Source organism: Caretta caretta, chromosome 21 (assembly GCF_965140235.1).
Source record: "Caretta caretta isolate rCarCar2 chromosome 21, rCarCar1.hap1, whole genome shotgun sequence".
NCBI classification, from domain to species: domain Eukaryota; kingdom Metazoa; phylum Chordata; order Testudines; family Cheloniidae; genus Caretta; species Caretta caretta.
Window position 1 is genome coordinate 11,518,863 of NC_134226.1, and position 24,127 is coordinate 11,542,989.

The 24,127-nt window shown below is 46.6% G+C and overlaps 2 protein-coding genes across 4 annotated transcripts in view; both read left to right on the forward strand.

Moving 5' to 3' along the window:
• The first annotated feature begins 1,824 nt into the window (after nucleotides 1-1,824).
• On the forward strand, nucleotides 1,825-21,004 carry ZNF76 (zinc finger protein 76). The gene is made up of 14 exons (XM_048826490.2): nucleotides 1,825-2,014; nucleotides 5,594-5,674; nucleotides 6,746-6,823; nucleotides 7,879-8,081; nucleotides 11,932-12,006; nucleotides 12,820-12,936; nucleotides 14,087-14,162; nucleotides 14,524-14,649; nucleotides 15,701-15,880; nucleotides 16,700-16,933; nucleotides 17,621-17,742; nucleotides 18,873-19,025; nucleotides 19,115-19,228; nucleotides 19,901-21,004. Exons 1-14 carry the CDS (start codon nucleotides 1,942-1,944, stop codon nucleotides 20,003-20,005), a joined length of 1,737 nt encoding a protein of 578 aa, XP_048682447.1. The 5' UTR covers nucleotides 1,825-1,941; the 3' UTR covers nucleotides 20,006-21,004.
• A 113-nt stretch (nucleotides 21,005-21,117) lies between these two features.
• DEF6 (DEF6 guanine nucleotide exchange factor) overlaps nucleotides 21,118-24,127 on the forward strand; it is a 35,284-nt gene continuing 32,274 nt past the window's right edge. For 2 of the 3 annotated variants that reach the window (XM_048826486.2, XM_048826487.2), the window contains exon 1: nucleotides 21,118-23,093. In XM_048826486.2, the coding sequence (XP_048682443.1) occupies nucleotides 22,998-23,093 (96 nt within the window). In that variant the 5' untranslated portion in view covers nucleotides 21,118-22,997. The remainder of the gene's footprint in view (nucleotides 23,094-24,127) is intronic. The other variant, XM_048826488.2, reaches the window with a different exon arrangement.

Consider the following 24,127-nt stretch of genomic DNA (forward strand, 5'->3'; position numbering starts at 1 on the left):
ACATTCCCTCATATCAAGTGTGTGTAGTATTCTTCTCTGTCTTTCTAAACAGTCATGTAGTGTTCTGCACTATCAAACAGTTGCTCTGCTCCAGCAGAGAGGTTGTTGCATTTTGGGGGTGGATGAAATAATGTTTGGGGTGTCTGAACGTTATTAATTTGCTTTATAGTGGTAAGAAAGGATTATTTAATTTGATCGCACCCACAGGTTCCAATCCTGTTCAGAGGTCCACTGCAGCTGGTGCTGTACAAACATAAGAGGACATAATCCCTACCCCAAAAAGCGTACAGGAGTGTTTTATAGTGTTAGAAAAGATGCTGTATAAACACAAGACTCTATTATTAGAGAGCTACTGTGGTCTAGTGGATATAGCACTGAACTGTGATTCAGGAGATCCAGGTTCTATTTCCAGCCTTGCTGCTGACCTGCTGGGAAACCCTGGACAAATCATTTCATCTTTCTGTGCCTCAGTTTCCCATGGGGATAATGATATTGACCTCATTTGAAAGCCTTTGAGATCTATTGTATTATAAATGATAAAAGCTACAGATAAGAGGAAAGTGGTGGTATTAGTATTATATTATTCTTTCAATAAAAGTTACATTCTCAATTAGAGTTCATGTTTTGCCCCCAGAGATCTGATAATTCACAGGTAAAATGCCAAAGTTTCAAACCTACGTGGAGTGAGCTGTAGCTCACGAAAGCTCATGCTCAAATAAACTGGTTAGTCTCTAAGGTGCCACAAGTACTCCTTTTCTTTTTGCTAAATTTTAAGTAATTTCTAATTGCACTTCCCACAAGTTTCCTTTGGGGCCCATCATCACCGCTGCTATCTTGGCTAATGCCACATTGGAACTCTTGGTTTTTGGAAATTGCAGCACGATGCACAGTGGCAGTAGTGAGCATGCTGCCCCTTCCATTGCTGCTGATCTGGGCATCAAGGTTTGATTTATGTAGGACATACTTAGATATGACAGGTTTCAGAGTAGCAGTCGTGTTAGTCTGTATTCGCAAAAAGAAAAGGAGTACTCACGAAAGCTTATGCTCAAATAAATTAGTTAGTCTCTAAGGTGCCACAAGTACTCCTAAAAAGAAAAGGAGCACGTGTGGCACCTTAGAGAGTAACCAATTTATTTGAGCATAAGCTTTTGTGAGTTACAGCTTAAAGTTTATGCATCCGATGAAGTGAGCTGTAGCTCATGAAAGCTTATGTTCAAATAAATTGGTTAGTCTCTAAGGTGCCACAAGTACTCCTTTTCTTTTTGCAAATACAGACTAACACAGCTGCTACTCTGAAACTAGTACTCCTGTTCTTTTTAGATATGACAGTGAGATGCCATAGAAAACCCTAAGACATATGATCAGTCCCTCTCCTGGTAATAAAGAGCATAAACTGCCAGGATGCCCCAGAAATAACTTTTTAAAACTGCACAGACCTTTCACTTCTATAAGGGCTTGTCTATGTAGGAAAGTTCTTCTGGAATAAGGTAGGGTGTGAATTGAAAGCACATTTCTGCAGTAGTTCCTTCCTCATGGGCACTCGAGTTTTAGATTTTAAAATGAGCTGTTTACAGTGTACCTGTAGAGGAAAAATAATCTGCCAACTCACTTGACAGATGAGCTTTGTTCTCCCCATTTTTGTCCACAGAACTGGGCTTTGAGCCACATGTTAGAAATTCACATGACAGACACTGGAAGGATTATGGACATTATCCTATAATAACTTTCCCCCAAACTGTGGTTTGACATCCACCCATTTTTATGTGCATGTACAAGTGTGTTTGGGGCGAAAATATAGTTTGAAATGTTCTTTTTAATCTAAGATTTGTAACAAAGAAGAAAACTCCTTGCCTGTTCCAAAAAGCCCCTGCTTCCCACGCTCTCCCAAGTGTGTGCTGATTAAAGTGAAATTCATGTCTGAGGAGCAGTCATCAGGACACTATGGAGAGCTTGGGCCTGCAGGCAGTGACCCTTACTGATGGGACAACCGCCTACATTCAGCAGGCCATCAAAGGTAAGAGACCCTTTGCACTACTGAGCTTGCCCTCTCTGATATGCTGAGTGACGCTGCAGAAAATCAGACCTGTTGGCATCATACACACAATACTTGCTGTTTCCCTTGTTGACTTGGGCAAGCAGCTTGTGGTTGTCTGTTAGGTTTCACTGTCTCGTTAACAAAGAGGAAATGTACCACTGATCTGGAAAATTACACACAGGAGCCAAGAGAGCTGCTGAAACATAAATAGAGGATAGTTTCAGAATACACTGATTGGCTTTCTCTCTGCAGGTTAGTTATAGACTGCAACTCCTGACTCCTGTTGGAGCCAAGCTAGATGTTTTGTCTGGCTAAGGAGCATAGAATTTGGTTTACGCTAACACCTTTCTCATTGAAATGAGTAATGGGTTAAGTGTTGGTTAGTGAAGTAAAGCTGACGTAAAATGCAACATCTGTTGTTTTAGTTTGGGAGTTATAAAATGCTGCCCTCATGCAGTCTCTAGGAACTTACACAAAATACACACTCCATGAAGTATTGGATGTCAAATTCATAGCTAAACCCGTCCATTAGATGCTCCCACAATCTCTCCATCTTGGGCAAAAGCCTGAGGGAATAGATAGGACTTGTGCTGTACCCTGAACAGCAGGTGTGAACTGTATCTGACCGGGGGCGGTGTAGCGGGATCCAGAGCACAGAGTTCTCCACCTGGAACACCCTGCCTCCAGCCCCAGGCATTCATTGCTAGACTGTTAGAAGGAGCACCCAGGCTCCACTCAACTGTAGAAACAGAGTGCAGGGAGGTAAGTGGTATGTTCATTCCGTTTGATTTGCACCATTAGAACCTGTTTTATTAATGTACCTTGTTGGCCAGGACATTAGGATTGTCCCCCACTTTTTTCAGAAATAGCTGCAGGATGTGTGTCTTCGCCCAAAGAGCCACAAAGGATGGGTACAAGAGATCTCAGCTTAACTCTCCGATGAAACATGGCATCTCTTTATAATATACATCATACCTGCTGCTCTATAATGTCAGCACTGGGTTTGAATCAAACCTTTGGCCCAAAGGTAAAGGTGCTGCACCAGATGTACATCCAGGCACCGCAGTGATTATTGCAGAAAACCTTCTCTTCTTTAAAGCGATGAATAACTGTGTATTTTAGTTAGAGCAGGCACTCTGAGTCAGGACTCCTGGATTCTCTTCCATTGATCTACTGTGTGACCCCCAAGCAAGTTTCCTGTCTTTCTGTCCCTCAGTTCTCCCATCTGTAAAATGGGGGTGATAATACCTCGCCCGCTGGCATGTTCTGAAGCTTAGCTAATTGAAATCCTCACATGAGAAGAGCAGAATGAATCCAAAGTACGATTATTTTCATTATTGCTCATGTCCTCTGACAGGCTTCCAAGGGAGGTTGTGGTATCCCCATCATTGTAGGTTTTAAAGAACAGATTGGACAAAGTCTGTCGGGGTGGTTTAGGTTTATTTGGTCCTGCCTCAGATGACTTCTCGGGGTAACGTCCAGCCCTACATTTCTATGATTACATAATTTCCCTACTCATTTGAATGAGAGCTGTTTATTTGAAAGAATTAATATACCACCCAGCATTTCTACATTCCTGGAGAATGACTTCTGGCAGAACATAACATTTCCTTATTGAGAAAAATTTCCTTAGTGATCCTTTGATCAGTAGAAGAAGGCAGCCCTAGTTCACATAGTCCTCCATTTCTGATTTTCCTTCGTTATTTCCAGTTTTGATATGCTGCCTGGAGAACCTCATTCTGTATTTTAACTGGTCAACAAGTGTATAAGTGGAACACAATTGATGTCTGCTTTGATCAAATCTATAATTTAAAAACACTATTAATAAAGAAGTAAACAAATGAGAAGTATTACTTAACAGCAGGCCTACTTTTCTTGGTCCGAAGATATAATGGTCTCCTACTGGGTATGTCATTTCCACATACTTTTATAGTTCTGTTTACAATGAACCTTCTTAAATGCAGATAGGATTAGTTCTTGTGGCAGAGTTTCTTTCCCTGGTCATTCACTGGAGCCTGGCAATAGTCAGGTATTATTGATTGATTTAAGGTGGTTTGAGGTTCGAACCAGATACAACCCCCACCTCCCTATTTTTGTTAAATGCAAGAATAATAGTTCCAAACACTATCTCATGCCGTTGTGGTACTGCAGTGTTCTGAGTGATTTTCATAGGGACTGTGTCTACATCTGTGTTTGGGGTGTTCATGTGCTAGGAGCTGTACAATACTGACTGGGCCCTGCGTCTGGGCACTACCTACTTTCCCCTACTAATACCAACTAACGCTAATAGCAGCTTTTCTAAGGAGTTGCCCTAGATCTGGTGGAAGATTAAGAGCGTTTAGTAGCTCCATGTCATCTATATAAATACCCCAGGGATCCAGACTTACATCTGGGGGTCCTGTCTGAGCTACATTTTAGAAAGTCAAGGGGGCCCTGACCTTTCTGCTGTCTGGTAGCTTTGCGCTGAGTCAAGGTCATTGATGTAGTTTCATGCCTCCTATCTGAAAACATAGAAATGAGCTATAGGAGTATTGAAGCAGGGATTGAAAATTACACTGATCAGAGATCTGGCATTTGTTCTTTAGACCTGCTATACAGAAGAAAGCTATAAGGTCAGAAATCTCACAATTAACAAACCAAAAGTGTGATAAAGGAATGTTTCATCTCATGGATGTGTGTCATCCTATGGCATACAATACATGCTTATAGTTCTGGTAAATCTGGCAAGTCATGTTCTTCTGATTACCATCTTGCTTTCTTTTCCACTTGGATTCACCAAGTTTCTTTCTTTATTAGATTTATATAAATGCTAAAAAGGGTGTGCTTATCCATATACTCTAGACATCTTTGACATAACTTAAAAATACCCAGGTTAGCAGTCCCTAGCTTGAGATCCCCGAGGGTCTCGACCCAAATGCTTTGCACCCTCTGAAAGTAGCATGGGCTTTCCTAGGTTACTAAAATGTCACAACTGGAAATGTATTTCAGAAGCAAGATGGTAATCCTAATTATATGATTGTAAGGTTCCATTTCTCACAACCTGCCAAGGGTAGAGGCAATTAGTGCTTCAGGACCTGTAAATTTTTACAAGAATTGGTCCTTGACCAAGTGAAGAAAAATAAGCATTCAGTCCCTCATTTATGCCATTAAGAGGCCCCATCGGTTGCTGGTTTAAGCCCTAGTGGTATTTGCTAGAGCATTTTTGTTCCATTTACTTCTCTTTGTTTACATGGCAAAGAGAGCTGGCTAAAAAATCCTGGACCCTGTAAATAAATGATGGTTGAGATTGCCTTAGACTGTTTCCTCCATTCAAACAACGTAGGAAAAGGAGGTTTGCTCTTCTCTATGGTATTCATAAGTGTCCCCATTACTAATGGTTCTGAATGCAAATAGGGGTTGATAAAATAAGGGCCTCATCTGGTGACTGTGACCCCATGAGATTATTTCTCTTTAGGAGAAATACCAAAAGGCTTTGAACAAAGGGGAACAATCCTGTGTGCTGGAAAGTTTATCAGTACTGCAGTCAGCTATGATGGTTTTCTTTTCACACTGTTGCAGGAGAGAAGCTGCTTGAAGGGCAAGTGATTGAGCTTGAGGATGGGACGACAGCTTACATCCATCAAGTGACAGTCCAGAAAGGTGAGGATGAGTTGAACTCAGGTGGCATTTGGAATGTATCCCTACTTTGCTGGGGAGATGTTACCGGTGTGACTCAAGGCTGATCTCCTTGACAATTAGATCCCATCTCTAAATTCTAGCCTCAAGGAGTCCATCTGCGTGTGCGCTTTATTCCCCCTACCTATTGTTTTAGTGCTGAATGAAAAAATAGATGCTTTTTCTATAATATGTGACTTCCTGTGAAATATGTGGTAAACTCATCTGAGGCCAGATTTGCTGCTGATGTAAACAGATGCAGGTTAAAATAGTGCTCTCTACAACAGTCTGTATCTGTCTGATCACAAATCTGATAAGTTCACTTCACTGTGTGTCTTTATACATAGCCTCCGTGTCCATGTGAATTAAAAACAACATTAGGGCACTATACGTTTATCCCTGAACAGTCTGACATGAACTCTTTGTAAACTATTAGCTATATTAAACTCTGGAATAGTCTCCCCAGGAAAGTGATAGAAGCCCCATAGCTTGGGTCATCAATAGATATGTTTTCCTCTTGGATTTGAAATGAGATGATACTAACACAGCTAAGAGAGGAAGGGAATTTGTTTCACGTGATGGGAGCTATAGAGGATAGGAACCTTGCACCAACTATGATAAGGTATTGTAAAGGAACAGAGAGAAGTTGGCTGCTAAATAAATAAAAGGAATTAGAGACAGAGGATGCTAACTGGAGTGGGAATCAGGATACTGGGGCTCTATTATCTGACCTAAAACTTGTTGTATGACCTTGGGCAAGTCAGTTAATTGTTGTGTGCCTCGGTTCCCCATCTGTAAAATGGGGATCGTTTCATTTCCCCATCTCACAGGGATTTTGGGAGAATAAATTAACTAATGATTGAGACGCTCATTTCCTGCAGTGGTGAGTGCTGTAGGGAGTAGTTCAGGCAAGTCCATGGCAGGTTTTAAGAATGAGCAGGACATTTTTGAACTGAGCCTTATATGTGCTCTTGTATGGTTAATTGAGCAAATTGACTCTGAGATCCAGACATGACATTCCTCACTCTGGTGTCTATGGGTTGTGTTGCTTTACAGAGTCTATAGCTTTTGAAGATGGGCAGCAAGTGGTGTTGGAAGATGGCAGCATGGCTTACATACACAACACACCTAAAGGTAATTATTAATTCGTCCATCCTCTCCCAGGGTCAAGCATCTAATTAAACAAAATGTTGCGGGTTTCTAAGAATGTAGCCCGTGTGATGTCAGGTGTAGGAAATCCAGATGTGACCGTACCATCAACAGAAACACAATGTGAAAGCCACATTCTGGCCACATTCTGTTGCTACTCATAAAAATCTATCAGGTTCACTTGGATCAACCTTTAACCAAGGATTCTTAAAACTTTCCCTGCTAACTCTGCATGTTTTTTAATAAATTGAGGTTATTGGCTTAGTCATCATCTCTAGCTCTGATGTGGGTTATGGCCCAACAGAAAGAGAAGGGTGCAGAACTGGCTCAAGACTCTTACCTTCTAGCAGAGCTTGCAACACAGGGAATTATTGTTGGTCCATAAAATAAAAAAGGTCATCTTTACTATTGTGAATGGATAAATATTAATAGCCACAGACTGATAATGGGTACTGTGGTGGAAAAAATTTAACCCCGTGTTGTGTTTGGATTAGAACCAAGCCCGAGGCTCCTTTATTGATTACAATCACCGGGGGGTAACAGCTTTAAGTAGCTGCCCCCCGATGCAAAGCACACACAGCTTTTTAAAGCTTAAAACCACAGACAAATTACACATACTTTTGTTTTAATTACCTTATTTGGAATATAGCAAAACAAGCTTTTTTTTGTTATTGACAGGTGTTCTTTTGCAGTTAACATTTTTTAAGCTCTGCCTTACAATGGCATTTTTCACGCTCTTTTTTTATGCTTTATATACACAGTTAGCTTCACCAAAGTTTTAGGCCTACTTGGGTCCACTGAATTTTTCCTCCACAGCACTGATGGGGTAATAATGTGCCTTTTTAAGAGTGCTTGCTTCTCCTGTACAGAATAATTACACACACAAAAATTAAGTTAAAAGAACATGAAATTTGGAAAATCAAGCTTCAAAGGTTAGGAAATGCCAGGATTACATTTTCCTGTGCCAATAGGTATGTAGCAATTGTTAATAAGCACTTATCAGCTTGACTACAGCATTTGATTTTTGTTGTCCCCTCCAGAGGGTTATGATGCCAATGCCCTGGAAGAGGTCCAGCTGGAGGATGGCTCCACTGCCTACATACATCGTCCTGTTGTCATGCCAGCTGGTAGCACCATCCTGGCCGTGCAGGCAGAAACAGGGCTGGAGGAATTGGCTGGGGAGGAGGAAGATGACACCTTTGATGCTGATACCATAAATGCTCTCAAGCAATATGCCAACAAGGTAAGGATGCCGCACTCCTTTTATGGTCTGGCATCATGGCTGATTGGTTGGTGGGGAGGAGCTGATTCCCAGACCAGATCAGGGAGTTAAGTAACCACAACTGCCTGGCACTTCTGTATACCAGCTTCTCAGTGAAAGTGCAGACTTTTAGAAGAGAAATTGCACGGTACTCTTGTGGGAATGTAGCTACTGATGTTAAGATGGGCTTTTAATGGTCCCATAATACTGTTAATGAACATTTAAAGGCTCCCATTGGTCTTATGGAATACCGTTCCCCACCCCCTCTGTTAGCTGACACATGCAGGGAGGTACCTAGCTATAGGCGTGGTGCTGCTCCTGGGTTTCCACTCTGCGTTGGGCTATTTACATTTAATTCGCTGCAAATGAAGCACCAACCAATGAAAAGCCAGATCAGGAAAAAGATGCTTTTTATGATCTGTTACAGGATGTGTAAACCAAGGTCCCAAAGTATGAAATCATAGCAACGGGGTGATTTTAACGCAAAGGGTAGAAGTAACGATAGTGGGTCAGACAAAGTTATAGGCAAGTGTGGCAGGGATTTGGACATGAACCAAAATGGTGCATGATTAGTAGAAATTTGCAGCGTGAACAACCTAGTGGTAGGTGGAACAATGTTTTCTCATAAAGAAATTCATAAAGTGACCTGAAACTCCCCAGATAATACTACAGAAACCATATAGATCACCTCTGCATGTCAAGAACGTTTTGCAGCTCGTTGACAGATGGACATTTGTGCAGGGGAGCAGATGTGGGCAGTGATCATAACCTTTGTATTGCTAAATTGAAGATCAAGGTAAAGAGGATGGTGAAGGTTAAAAGAAGACCGCGCAATTAAAAGACCCAAACACAAAAAATGCTTTTTAGCTTGAACTTAAGAGCGGGTTCAGTGTTCTGATGGAGTGAACTGAAGAAAACTCAGACTGATACTCTGTGGGAAAACATCAGTGTGTGCTATCTAGAAAGTGCAAAGAGAGTTCTATAACGAAATATTAAGGGGAAGAATCTATTTGCAATGCTACTTGGGCAGCAGTGGAAAAGAGAAGTGCAAAGCAAAATTTGAATCATGAGACATGAATAGACAAGCAAGTGGCAAGAAGACTGCAGAGCACTAGACAGAGAGGTAAAAAGGAGTGCTAAGAAGAAATAAAAGGGAAAATTGATAGAAAATGTCAAGAGGCTGAAGATGCCAACCTCGTACAAGACAATCAATCAAACAACGAACAGGGAACTTGAGCAATATTGGAAACCCTATTAAAAATGCAAATGGAAAAACTCAACACAAAATAACAAAGAAAAAGATAGGCAGAACATTTTCTGGCTGTTTTAAATAGACTGAAGGACCTACCACTAGAGCTCGTTATTGATGTGCATTGTCTATACAATGGAAAAGGTTAGAAAAACCGTCAGTAAACTCAAAAATGGGAAAGCAGCTGGAGAAGGTGACATTACTGGAGAGATGCTTAAAGCAAATGATGAAACAGCCCTCCAGGATCTCCTTGTGTTTTTTAATGGAATATGGAATGAAGAAAAGAACCCAACCCATGAAAGAGAGGCTCATTGTAATATTGCCAAAGAAGGATGACCTTACCAACTGCAATAACTGGAGAGGGATCAGCTTTCAGTATCTGGGAAAATCATGTGTAAGATTGTCCTGGAACTTGCCAAGAACAAATGGACCCTCAACTCAGAGAGGAACAAGCAGGTTTTAGTCCATTGTTATTTGCAAACCATATTGTTCTCAGGTAGAGTGGCAAGCACCTCTTGTGATTAAAAAATGTTAGATTTCAAGAATGTTTTTGACAATGGACACAGAAACCGTCTTTCATATATTATGGAATATCAGCAACAATGATTAGAATAATCAAGGCTCTATATGATAAGGCCAAATGTGCAGTCAGAGATGGTGACACCATCAGCCAACAGTTTGCAGTGGCAACTGGAGTAAGGAAAGGGTGTGTTACGTCCCCACTATTGTTTGCACTGGTCATGGTATCATGAAGAAAGTGACTGCAGAAGGCAACTGAGGAATTTTATGGACAAATGATAAAGCACAATTGGATTACATCATTTTTGTTGATGACACTGTCTTTCTTAGCTCAACACATTGCTTAATGGAAGAAAAGACGCACCTTTTCTCAGACAGAGTGAAACAAGTTGGTTTGTTCATGAACAAAGGGGGGGGGGGGCGGGAAATTGCTATCAATTTCCTAAAAATAACTTTTAGAATAGACGAAGAAACACTAGAAAAAGTGAGTCATTTTATTTGTCTAGGGCATGAGACGTGCAGTGATGGTGACATGCTAGATTTCAAGCAACAAATATCTAAAGCAGCAAACAACTTTCAGAAACTTTGGATAAATATTTGGATTTCATAAAGATTTGGAAAAGTAGCATCGTAGGCAGTGACACACCAGTATGAATTTTTAACACTGGCATCATGTCTGTCGTCCTTTATGGAGTTGGGTCATGGAAATCTACAACAGAAATTGATTCCAAAATATAAATGCCTGTGGAAGTTCATCAGAGTCTATTGGGAAGAGTTTCTTAGAACATCAGAAATTCTAAGTAGAGCAAACCAACCTAAAGCATCACATCTGGTAAGAAAAAGATGGACTTAGAGAAACATTACACAGAACAATAAAGAAAGAAGCCAAATCGATCACTAGGACACTTAGAAGCCTGAACCGACTAGCACAAGACCAAGAGAGAGAGTCCACCAGTTTTCTGTCTATGGACCTGAGGATGTGGGAGGATAAAGAAAAGAAATGCAGCTGCGGAAAGAGCAATGAAATGCCGTGATCTCTGTACAACTTGGATTTTGTTTCATTGCTTTTGTGCTTTTCCCCTGGCCACTTGTATGTAATTTCATTCTGTCCATCTAAATTCCCTTTATACTTTCAATTGGATATAATCTTCTTCTTCTTCTAGAAGTGGCTGCATTATAGTGGCAGATGAAATGTATAGTTATAAAGCATATGTGATTCTTCTGGATGGAAAGTGTTCTAGAAGTATAAGATACTGTGAGAATATGTTTCTAGGACCGATGAACCTGCTTTATATTCCTGATGAGCTGCAAATTTCACCAGCAACTTAAAGCAACTCACAGGCTCTCTAAGTCCCAGCCTTTGTTTCTGTGGTAAAATCCTGCACTCATAAGCAGGCACTTAAGTTCACTGTTAATTTTTCTCTCTCCCTTCCACAAACTACAGACTTTCCTGCTTTAATTACAATTAATGGAGCCCAGAAATTGTGATTGTCTGAGCAATACGCACTCTTAATGTTTGCCAATAGAAGTAATCAGTGATGCATGTTTCTCTTCATAAAGGGATTGTTGGTTGATATGACCAACGTAGCACACCAAGATTTTTAATATGGCCATGAGACCCATAACATTGCTAAATCCCAAATGTGCCCGCTTGATCCAAGTGGTTGTGGAGATTACCAGTCCCAGTATGCAGTGCTCCACCTTAATTTGTGTGGCCTTAATATGAAGTATTGGGTGCAGGGACCTGTAGTCATCATGCAGTTTGCCTTTATATTAAACATGTGAGCAGCTGCAGTCAACTCCATTTTATTTTTGGAAATGGTCTTCAGAGTCCCAGCAATTTACCAAGGCAGCCTTGAAGTAGGCAAAGATTGGCTCCACAGACATGCACACTATGCCAATGCGACAAGATATTCCGTCACCAGTAACAGCAGCTGTAGTGTCTAAAAAATAGCAGCCCGGCTGCGCTCTGCGGGTGTGAATGTCTCATTGCTTGGTTATGGCTCACCTGTTCTGTGCTCTGCAAATGGGCATGAGCAAATGCTACGGTCTCTCCTCTTGCAGGTCTCTGAGGAGGAAGAGCGAGTGAATAGCAGCAGCCACTTGAAGAATGAGGTTTCGAACAAAGCCCCTTCCCAGGTTTGTACTTAGCCTGAGCTGATTCAAAGGAACATCTCACTATCTTGCCAGCCCACCACTTCTCAGGTTTGGGTTGAGGAGGGAGCCGTAAGTGTGCCTTGTTTGACTTAACCAGTTTAATGGCTCATCTTTTTTCTAGTATGGCTATTTTTGTTGATCTCCCCTCTTTATAGAGCTGTTTTCTTCTGGGCTTTTTCAGCATATGAATGTTGTGGATCATACATCTAGCAAGACTTGCAATTTCATCCTAAAAATGTACTAGCCCAGGCACAAAATCTACTTGTCCCCCGTGAGCAATGAGAGCTAACGATATTCAATCCCCTTGTCAGTGAATGGCTTATGGTAGGCAAAGAGGCCAGTAGAATTTTTCAAGGCTGAAAATTAACCTGAGATCTTTATTCAGCATGAGATATGGTAGATAATCATCTGAGTAACCCTCAGCTCTCATGTAGCACCTTTCATCAGAGATTTTCAAAGCACTTTGCAAACTGTTAATTAATGAAACCTTGCAACTCCGGGGTAAGGCTAGTAAATATTGTGAGCCATATTTTACATATGAGTAAACTGAGGCACAGAGCAGTGAAGTGACCTGCCGAAGATCACCCAGCGAGCTGGGAAATGGAGCCCAAAAATCGTGACTCCCGCTCCTCTTGACTCCCCTGTATATGCGTTGCTGTACATTTGTATGTACCTGAGATGTATTTTCCAGTGGGATCAGGGTACAAGATGAGGGTGCAGGGGTAAATTCATGCTGGCCTTGCAAGGTCTCTTGTGATGATTCTTTAGGCTTAGCCTCACTGTGTTTCTTGGCAGGATCTGCGGGAAGAGGAGATGCGCAGCAACGGGAAGGGGCAGCAGGTTGGTGACAGAGCCTTCCGCTGTGGTTACAAAGGTTGCGGCCGTCTCTACACCACAGCCCACCATTTAAAGGTAAGCCAGCTAATGCACTGACACCCAAAGTTCCATCCAGAGGACCACTCCTTGCTATAATAGCGGCTCCCAGTGCTCCCATGCAGGGGATTGAGACACTCAAACTTGGCCCCATGATGGAAAAGGCCAGGATCCCTGTGTAAGGAGCATGGCACTCTGTGATGACTTTCTGTGGCCATTTTGGGAGGTGCATCCAACTGTCAAGAGCCAGAGGGATGGGGCTTGTCACCTGGAGGAAGGCTGTGTCTTGAGAATATCCACATGAGAAGAGATGAGGAGCCTCGAGGGGTTTAGAGGAAGGGGGAACCTCGTCCTGACAATTGACGCTTGTAACTTTGACTGCTGAGCTGCAGTGCTTTCAAAGCAGAGCTGATGGCAATCAGTGTGTCCTTTGCAGCAATGAGCGGGATCTAGATCCTATCTAAGCATTAGAAACACTTGTTGTCCTGCTATCCAGCATGTAGCTTGAAGTAGAACACAGCAATTGTATAAGGTCTTATCTGGGCTGGGATAAAAGTTCTTTTATTGGACCAACTTCTCTTGGTGGGATGTACAAGCTTTCTAGCAACACAAAGCTCTTCAGGTCTGGGCAAGAAAGAAGGATGTTTGAGCTAAATACAAGCTTGGTCAGATTGCTAAGAAGGTGTAATGCACGTTGGAGGCAGTCCCTTGAAATGAAGTTACCTGACCTACCTTGTCTCTCTCATATCCTGGGACCAACATGGCTACAACAATACTGCAAACAACGTAGGGTAAAAGCTGTATTGTAAAAACGTGTTAGCTCATGAGTTGTATTTTTACCACGTGTTAGTTGGTTGAGGTGAGCCCTAGCAGGAAGCCTAGGATTCACCCCAGCTGGCTAATGACTATTAAAAACCAATATCCCCTGTCACCTAGGGGTTTAAAATGTCTTCACTATCCTAGCCTAGACCAGGCCTAACCGCACACAGCTGCTACCCGGTAGCTTAGCACTGGAGGTAAACGAGAACCCTGCGTCTGACTGGTGTGAGAATGGGCGGGTTGGAATGTAGGTGGCAAAGCAGCTGGAGAGTCTCAAGGATGCTCCTTCCCCCAGAACTCCACATGCTGCTGCTCCCTCTAGTCCACCTAAGTCTTGGCTGCACGGTCTGTCCCTTCTCCCTCTCTCCAGGTGCACGAGCGAGCTCACACGGGCGATCGGCCGTACAGGTGTGACTTCCCGAGCTGTGGGAAAGCATTTGCTACAGGTAATGGTTGTAGATCACCTGCCGAAAAACTGTCCTGTGCACATGAATCTCACTCCTGAGGCTGCCAGTTTTGTTGTTCTGGGGAAGCTCAGTTTTTAAGGCCCCGTTACTAAGACACTCTTTCTCTCCTCTCCCTCCTCATTGTAAACTGCTTGAAACTCAGTTTATCTAACTTGGAAGGGTGAAGGACTAAATGGCCCCTGCTGGGATTGGAACCTGTTTCCAGGCAGTCCAGGTGTTCCATCCCTTGACCTCACAGGACAGAGCTTTGACAATCCACGGAGTGAGTGGTGGTCCATATGTTCCCATGCTACTTGCAGCAGATTGCAACACGAATTTCCTGTGACCTCTTCCCTTGCAGGGTACGGGCTGAAGAGCCACGTGAGAACGCACACTGGTGAGAAGCCGTACAAGTGCCCCGAGGACATGTGTAGCAAAGCCTTCAAAACCTCTGGGGACCTGCAGAAACACATCCGCACACACACAGGTGGGCTGCACTGCGACATAGCAAGAGGTCTGAGCTCAGTCCTCCCCAGTCTGAAGGTCTTGACGACAAGGAAGCACGTGTCCATCTTGATTATTGTTCATTAGGTGTGTTATGGTAGTCTCCAGGAGCCCATTGTGCTAGGTGCTGTACAAACGCAGAAAGACGGTCCCTGCCCCAGAGAGCTCACAATCTAAGTACAGGGCGAGAGACAGCTGGTGGATATAGACAAATGGGAGTACAAGGAAACAATGAGGCAATGCTGTCTAAACCAGTGGTTTTCAACCTTTTTTCATTTGCATTTGCAGAAAATTTCAAATGGAGGCACAGACCCCTTTGGAAATTTTAGACATAGGCTGCAGACCCCAGTTTGAAAACCACTGGTCTAAACAGATGGGACAGACACAGGTCAGGGAAAGAACACACAAGTGTGAACAATGTGACTGTAACAGACAGCTGGTAGATCCTTCCCCGAAGTGCTGCACTGATGTCAAACTGAGACGGACAAAAGCACCGTGAACTTCAGCTTTGTGGTCTGATGCATTATAACAAAAAATACAGTGGAAGGCGCTTGGGGCATTAGCTTGTTTCCTACAGACCATGTCTGCAATTGGCAGCCTCGTCAGGGAGGACTGAATAGACCATGGAGACTTTGCTTCCCTCCTGTGCTAAGGAGTCCCTGCAGAGCTGATGCACGTTGGTGTGCTGCCCCGGCTGTGCTGTCGTCTTAGCACTAAACTCGCCTAGTAGAAAGAGAGCTTTCTCGGGGGATAGACACTGTCAAGCATTAGGTTGGGGGGCATATGAAGACGACCTGTCAAAAGCATGAAGCCGTTGTGTTTGCCTTGCAGCCCGCCCTTTCTGCTTATTCTCGTGCACAGTGCAGCTGGATTCTCCGAATGCCCTCGGGCCTTGGAGTGGAGGGACTCTTCAGTGTAACAGACATGGTGGCGGGGATGCGGTCGCGGTTTCAAACTCCAGGGCATTGTGGGGAGCGAAGGTCGGCCTGGCTGGCAGAAGCCCTACCCTGCTTTTCTTCTTTTTGTCGATGAAGGTGAGCGTCCCTTCAAATGCCCGTTTGAAGGCTGCGGCCGCTCGTTCACCACCTCCAACATCCGCAAGGTCCACATCCGGACTCACACGGGGGAGCGGCCGTACACGTGTCCCGAGCCCGACTGCGGGAGAGGCTTCACGAGTGCCACCAACTATAAGAACCACATGAGAATTCACACCGGTAAACGGCGGGAGAGGGTATAACGCCCCCCTGTAGGAAAGGCCACTGATTCCAGAGCCAAGTGACGGCGCTGCCGGCACTGCCTGTCCAGTTCCATAGATTTCTATCGCCTGGCCAGATTTCCCCCTTTCCAGGTTTTGAGGGTGGGTGAGGCAGTGAAGGTCATAGGACTTGCCTTATTGGGCCAGTTTATTGTTCCACCAACTCCAGTATCCTGCTTCCCGCTGTGGTGATAAGAGGAGGACAAAGCAACCGTCTGTTATGGGCCTGCACGGTTTTACTGTGTCATGTGCAGTGCAGGTGAAAAGCTCCCTTCCTGACAATGACTTTCTGTCACTTGATGCCTGAAAGCGTGGGAGCTGAGCGCTCTTACCTTTTTAAACTCTAGTAGCTAACTGCAGAGGGGCTGAGGTTCTGTAGCCCACTGCTCCCCTGTAAAATGGACAAATAAATCACTCCATAAAGGTAGCAAAGGCTCTACAGATCCACGTGTCTGAGAGAGATGCATCAGGCTGTGCAGAGTGGAGGGAGATCTGCCTGGAAAATGCTTCCCAGAGGCGTGGTCTGAGCCCAGGACTGGGAGGCAGAACTAATGGATTCTGTTCCTGGCTCTGCCACTGACTCACTCGGTGACCTTGGCCAAATCCACTGGCTTCTCTGTGCCTTGGTTTTCCATATGAAATGGGGTGAATCCCTACCCTGCCCCTTGGCAGGGTGCGGATGAATGTAATGCTTGGGCAGACTCCAACGTTGGCAGCATGCCTAGTGCTGTTATGGCCCCACCCTGTCACGTGACGACCACCTCTCTCCCCGTCCTAGGCGAGAAGCCGTACATGTGCACTGTGCCGGGCTGCGGGAAACGCTTCACTGAGTACTCCAGTCTGTACAAGCACCACGTGGTCCACACCCACTGCAAGCCCTACACCTGCAACAACTGCGGGAAGACCTACCGCCAGACCTCCACGCTGGCCATGCACAAGCGCAGCGCCCACGGAGAGCTGGAGGCTACAGAGGAGAGCGAGCAGGCGCTCTACGAACAGCAGCAGCTGGAAGGTGCAGGCCACGTCCTCCTGCAGCCCAGACCAGGCTCGGATTAGACAGTGCAGTAAAGGGAGAGACTGAACCCCCCAGCCTGGGCCTGCAGCCCCCTCCCCTCGCTCACACCCAGCTCTGTGTTATGGGGGGAGAATGAGCCCCCCAGCCTGGGCCTGCAGCCCCCTCCTCTCGCTCACACCCTGCTCTGTGCAAGGAGGGGAGGAGACTGAGCCCCCCAGCCTGGGTCTGGAGCCCCCTCCCCTCACTCACACCCAGCTCTATGCGGGAGATGGGGGAGAATGAGCCCCCCAGCCTGGGCCTGCAGCCCCCTCCCCTCGCTCACACCCAGCTCTGTGCAGGGAGGGGAAGAGACTGAACCCCCCGAGCCTGGGCCTGCAGCCCCCTCCCCTCGCTCATACCCAGCTCTGTGTTATGGGGGAAGAATAAGCCCCCTAGCCTGGATCTGCAGCCCCCTCCCCTCGCTCATATCCAGTTCTGGAGGGGAGCCCCCATCCTAGGCCCGCAGCCACTCGGACTGAGCCCCACCTTCCAGACCCACCTTGTGCCATTGTCATTATGATCCCATGCTCTTATCTGTTGCACAGTCCTATCCCTTCAGAGAGCAGGCAGATCCCAGTGTCATAGACACAGAGCCACATCCTGATGCTGCCCTTCTCACTGGCGCTTCCTTTCCTGTTTGCCCAGCTGCTGCAGAGAGGGGCCCCGCACTGAAGCGCCAGCACATTGCTTTCCTTTCGGAGGAGGAGGAGGAGGAGGATGGCGTACCTACCCAGGTTTCACTTATCTCTCAGGATGGAACACAGCAGGTACAGAGACCAGGGGGCCCTCTAGAATTCAGGGTGCAGCTGACAGAGCTGGTCACTGCCTCCAACAGCCACACACGTTCTCCGTCCTCTTGGACAGCTGTTGGGGCCTTTCCTTTACCGTTAGATAGACGTGGTCGGTCGCTCGCTCGCATCGGGGTGTGTGATGTGGGCCGGGCTTCATCTTAGCTTTGAGTTTAGGGTTCATTTTTGTCTGAGTCCCGTGCTGCTGAAAGATGCGGGAGAGCAGCGAGCTGTAACCATCAATCTGGTGCAGCCTGGGCAAAACCAGTTCAAGCTTCCGCCAAACGTCCCTGCCTTCATGCGTCAGTTTTGACATGGAGGGCAAAGAAGGTTTCAGTCTCCTTGACCTCTGCTGAGAATGCTGTTAAGAAGGTGCTTTATTTGTCCTATGGGAGCTGTCTGAGACTCACCAAAGACATTTGCCATTGCCCACTGAGCGCTCATCTGGTGGTAGCAGCTTTCAGTCTCTGTTGGTGTTGGCTGGATTTGGATTGTGTTTTGCTTGCGATTTAAATTACATTCCGTGTAACCACTGGCCATGTCCCCCTTGCTGATCAAACAGAGCCTTCTGCAGCAGGGCTTGAGGACTAAATGTGGAAGCCAGTTTCTGCAGCACAGGGCTCAGGAAGTAGCTGCTAAGAATAGCTCCTCAATTTGCTTACGAGGCTGCCACAGAAAATTAACTAACTGCCCCTCATGAGCATGGCAGAAGATGCTTAAAGTGAGAGGGAGATGAGGTCAAATGGTCAGAGCTGGGGACCGGGAGTAGGACTCCTGGGTTCTAGTCCTGATTCTGCCACTGACTGTATGTCACCTTGGGCAAGTCACTTCACCTCTCTGTGCATTGGGTCATGCATCTGGACAATGGAGTCATGGTCCTTCTCTTCTTCATGGGAGATGAGCTACCAAGCTCAGCAATTGCTTAAGGTCTTGCATGGGAAGCACTAGAGAAAAGCAAAGTGGGATCCAGAAGGGGGGCGGACAGAGGGGCATCTGGTACCGCACGGTATCCTCTTTGTCCAGCAGGACAGCCCTCTTGCAAACCCACCTGGGTGCAAGTTGTGCCTTGTTAACCCTTCAATGGCTGACCATTTGTTTTCTCGTCACAGGTCAGTCTGTCCCACGAGGACTTACAGGCACTGGGCAGTGCCATCAGCATGGTAACGCAGAGTGGCACCATCACAATGCCACAGGAAGACCTCGCAGCTTCCGGCACGCACACCGTCACCATGGTCAGTGCGGATGGGACTGAGACACAGCCGGTAGGGGCTTCTTTCTGCTTACTCAGGACTCTTCTGGGCTTGAGCAGGCCTTTGGGGGCATATAATTTATTTGGTTGTCTGTTTTCCAGGTTACAATAGTCACCGCGGGGGCAGTGATGTCTGAAGGGTCAGCCATCGCATCCCTCCATCACCAGCAAGTGGCGCTGCTAGCAACTGCCTGCGGCACTCATATTGCAGTGCAGGTACCATGTGACACCCTGTCCAGGGCTGAGCTTTGCTTCTGTGCAGTCACTCTGCTCAGATTCCCCCTCCCCCCGCTCACATCTACTTCAGACCTGCTCAAGGTGCTTGCTTCAGCACCTGGATTTCATGGCTGCCTCTGTGTCCCTCTCCTCAGTGTTCTTTCCTTTTAACTCCCATCTGTTTTCTGTGTCCACCTGTGTACTCAGCTCCCACCTGCCTTGTCCTGGTAACTTTCCTTGTAATATTTCAGTAACGTCTATTGTTATTTCTGTTATCTGCCTTTCCCCATCACCCGTGTTCTTCCCCCTTTTGAGGTATTGGGGTATTGCCTGCCTCACTCACAGCAGTCTCCTGATCACACAGCGCTCCATTACTCCCCACTGCACCCCCTTTTCTGTGTGTCGTCTTACTCTGCACCCATTCCCACCGATTGTATTCCTCTCACCTATCTATGTCTGTCCTTTCCCAGCACCCGTATTCCTTCCCCTCTGTTTTGCCCTAGCACTGAGTATTCCTCTCTTCTCTGCACCCATGTTCCTCAACTCCTCTCCTACCGCACCCCAGCCCCCTTGCATCTCATTCTGCCCCGGGCTGTCCTGGTAAAATACAGATCGACTCAGTTAGCACGTTTGGGAGAATGAAACCATTCATTCGTGTGTCTCCTCTTGTAGCTGGAAGAGCAGCAGAGCCTGGAGGAAGCCATCAGCATGGCAGCGGCAGCCATTCAGCAGGAGTCTGTAACGCTCAGTGCGGCTGTGTCTGAGAACGGGTGCTGAGGCACTGCACAACCCGTGGCCGGGGAGGCTTGAGCGGAGCAGGGACGGCAATCAAATGGCCCCTCGTGTTCGGTGGGGGGTTTCAGGATCTGAAACAGCCCCGGCGGCTGCTGCACAGAAGACAAATTGTAAGGCGTGGTACAACCCGTGAATGCAGAAGGGGGTCCCTGATAACTGTTACGTGCGTCCAGCTTGTGTGCTAGGCAGGCAATGAGAGCAGATACAGGAGCTCGCTGGGCTGCCAGAGTGACCCTGTTTAAAGGGCTCTCCTATCCAGTGACATCTTTCTAAGAAACCTGGCTGCTGGCTTTGGCTGAAGGCTTCAGAGCTTTCCTGGATCCCAGGCAGTCGCTCTGCTGCCATCCAGGCCTGTCCTGCTCATTTTCCAGGGACACTGGCGTCCCCTGGGTCCGGAGCAGGGCAGAAGCTCTTGTGTGCCTTTGTGGCCAAGAGTTGGAATTCCAAGGCAAGATGATCTGCTACACCCTGCATGGAACTGCAGAGACCATAGCTTCAAGGCACCACTGGGAGTCAGCGATCATTTCGGAGAGGCAGTTCCTGGTCTCTCACACTAGGTGCTCTAGGGATGAACACAGATGGTCTGACATCCACCCCCGCACCCCACCCCCGGAAATACGAACACAAGTGGCACGTAAGCAGCATATGCACAGAGACAATAAAGCCCCATCAAAGCAACCCCAGGCTGTCCTGGTATCCGAGTTTTGGACGACGATAACTTCTTGACGCTGGAAGTCAGAGATTATCCCCGGCTCAAGCAGAGGGCGGCAGGATCCACGTTAGCCTGGATGTGACAGCACTTCTCCCTTTCTCCTTACCCCACTCCCTTGTGACTCAACAGCCAAGTTCATTTCCAGACTCAGCTGCTGTGGGGGAGGGTATAGCACTCCACATGGGCAGGTCAGCACTTCTCGGGGGACAAGCTAGAGTTAGATGTAAATAGTGAGTTTAAATAAAACTAATTAAAGTTTTTTTTTAATATCCTTTCCTCTTTCTCTTTCAATCCCTGCAGCGCGCGGGAGGAGGGAGGAGAAAGCGGGGGGTTGACATGTACTTAATAAAGCTTCTACGTTTACACCTCTTCTCTGCCCTGCCTTAGGGCTTGGTCGCCAAACCAGTAAGGATCTAAGCAGCATCCCTGTGCCTCAGCAATAGGATTGTGCCAGTCAGCTGAACATCCTCTCCCAGACTTCCCAGGAGCTTATTTCTCTTACAGGCCAATGTTAGCATTTCAATCCAGTCAGATCCTCAAGTAGGCGGTATCAGAGTAACAGCCGTGTTAGTCTGTATTCGCAAAAAGAAAAGGAGTAGGCGGTAAAGACTCTCTCCCTAGGGGGCTGTCTCCCCTTTTCTGGGCCTGGGCTCAGCCTGAAGGTGTTAAAATTTCTTCTCATTGGTCAGTTACTAGGCGCCTTCCCCACTCCCATGCATTTTCTATCTAATCTAGAAACTTGCATGGACCTTGTTGGTAGTGTCTGAGCACCTCATTGGTCGATTTATCCTCCCCACGCCCCTGTGAGGTAGGTCTGGATTATTATTATTTTACACGTGGGGGGAGTTGAGGTTTAAGGAGATGAATTGACTTGTCCAAGATCACACAGGAAGCCTCCCAAAAGTAGGGAGTGGTGAATGGACAAAGGCACATGTGCCGCTGGCTTCGAAATCTTCACCGTGGGTATTTCCAGGAGTAGAACCCAGATCTCCTCAATTCCTGTCCAGTGCCTTGCCATGAAACCATTCTTCTTCCCCTAGGACTTGCGTAGTCCTGTTTTTCAGTAGGTCATCTCCGTCTCTGCGGAGGCTGTAAAAGGATGAAGATCTTGCAGGGGGCAGAGCCAGGCACACAGCCTCCTCAGAAACACGCCAATAACTCCACTCATCAGACGGCAGATGCCCCTACCTTTCTCCGTCACCTCTCTTAAGAGTGTGTGTGTCTGTGTCTGTGTGTGAGCGAGCCTGATGGGAGTTAACAGAAGTCCCTATTGGGTTGAGTTCTCCTGGACTGCACCGGGCTGTGCTGGTGCTGGGGTGAACTGTCCTCTGTATTTAAACCTGCAAATGAGGAGCTACTTCTTAAACTAGCTGGGGAGGGATTTCTTCCTCTTCCGTGGATGAAAGGTTTTGGGGTAACCCTTAGGTCTCCTAGCTCGTGGCTGAGCTGCTGCAGAGCTGGGACACCTTGGCAATTCCCACTAATGGGTTCTTGGGCCTGTTTTCAAACTGAGCCACAAGCGAAATTTCTCTGCCCTTCGAATGACGTTCGTTCCCCCTTTGTGGGTGCATTGAAGCTCCATGCCTAGCAGAGGTCGGCGGAATGCATGCAGCAGCCGCAAGGGCGTTGGGACTCTGGGGAGCATGTGCTGAGGCTAATGGTCTGAGTCTTACCAACCAGGCCAGCTTTAGGGAGCCAGCTAACAGATCAATGTGTTTTACAGTGCTTTGAGCATGTGCAGGCTAAGTGCTAAGTATTATCCAGTCCCAAATCCTGTGTCCAGAGCTGTTGTGCCTCAAATCTGGGGGCAGTGGGCTTGAGAGGGAAGGGAATGCAGAGGCGAGACCGGTGGACTCATGCCCCCTGTCGAGGGCAGAAAGGTGAGTGTTGTCATCTGGGGGCAGGGGGCTTACGAGGGAAGGGAATGCAGCGGCGAGCCCGGTGGACTCATGCCCCCTGTCGAGGGCAGAAAGGTGAGTGTTTTCATCTGGGGGCAGGGGGCTTACGAGGGAAGGGAATGCAGCGGCGAGCCCGGTGGCCTCATGCCCCCTGTCGAGGGCAGAAAGGTGAGTGTTGTCATCTGGGCAGGAAGATGGCAGGGGAGCACCGTGGGGCCTATCCGAGATGTAGTCAAGTAGGTGGCGCTGCTGCTCCTCCATTCTAATTGCAGGTTTCTGAGGACTGTTGGAGCGAGAGAGTCAGTTTCCTGCAACCGGATCCTCCTCGCTGACAGAGCAGGTTCTGTCATCTGCGCCTCTAGCCATGGACCTACGAGCAGAGCTTTTAAAATCCATCTGGTACGCCTTCACCGCCCTGGATGTGGAGAAAAGTGGCAAGGTGTCCAAATCCCAGCTGAAAGTGAGTACAAAATGAGACCCCACAGCGACAGGGGAGGGGCTGTGAGGTTTGTGAGTCTCTGTTTTGCCCTTGGGGGTCACAGACATGTTGAGAGGCACGAGGCAGGGCTGGATGCTGCTTTGCAGCTCAGTGGCCTGCAGCAGGAATAAAAAACCCCCATTGCGCACTCCAGGGTAGCCAGTCCCGTGACTTATCAACAGGCTCGGGCTTTGATTCGCATTCGTCTAAGCGAGGGCCAAGCGAGGGGGTCTTCACAAAAAGATTAAAGATTAGTTAGAAAATTACCCTTTTTGGGGGTGGAAATCTTCGAATTCTGGCTGCTCTACAATGTTTCTCACCCACCTTATCCCCAGGTAAGGAAACCCAAACTCTTTCTTTTTTTTTTTTCTTTCTCGCTTTGACACGCACTTGTCTCCTTCCTGTTGCATTTCACTCCCCCCGCCCCCCCCCCGAAAGGAAGAGCATTTTTTAAAAAAACACTTCTTTAGGGTTTTGCCACAAGACATTGTATTTTTTTTGTTTTTATTTTTATCCTGATCACCCATAAGCTTCACAAAAGGCTCCTGAGTTATACAGAACCCCACAACCAGCATGCTTCATTTTAAAAAAAACGTTTCTTCTACCTACATTATTCAGCTCAGTAGAAATGATTTGATCATACCCTGACGAGAATTGCGGGATTTCTTCCCCAAGCGGGCACCCCTGTTTTCTTTTAAAAGTTACAGCTAATTTAGACACTGGCCCTGGAATTTGGGTCAGAAGAACTTGTTTGGTCAGAGTTTTTGTAATCTGGAACACAACCTGCAATGTAAGCACCCAAAGGAATGTGAAATATTGCACCCGAAGGAGAAGCCCTGCTTGGCAGTGGCTGCATGTATGTGTGATGAGTTTTGAAATTGCCACAGACTCGTGCATGGAAAGTAACAAACCTTGGGACTCCCTCCTTTCACCTTTTCTCCTCCATGTTAGGGCCAGTTCACCCAACAACTGAATAGCAGGGAAATTACCTTGTTCCTTCAGGGTCAGAGTCTGCC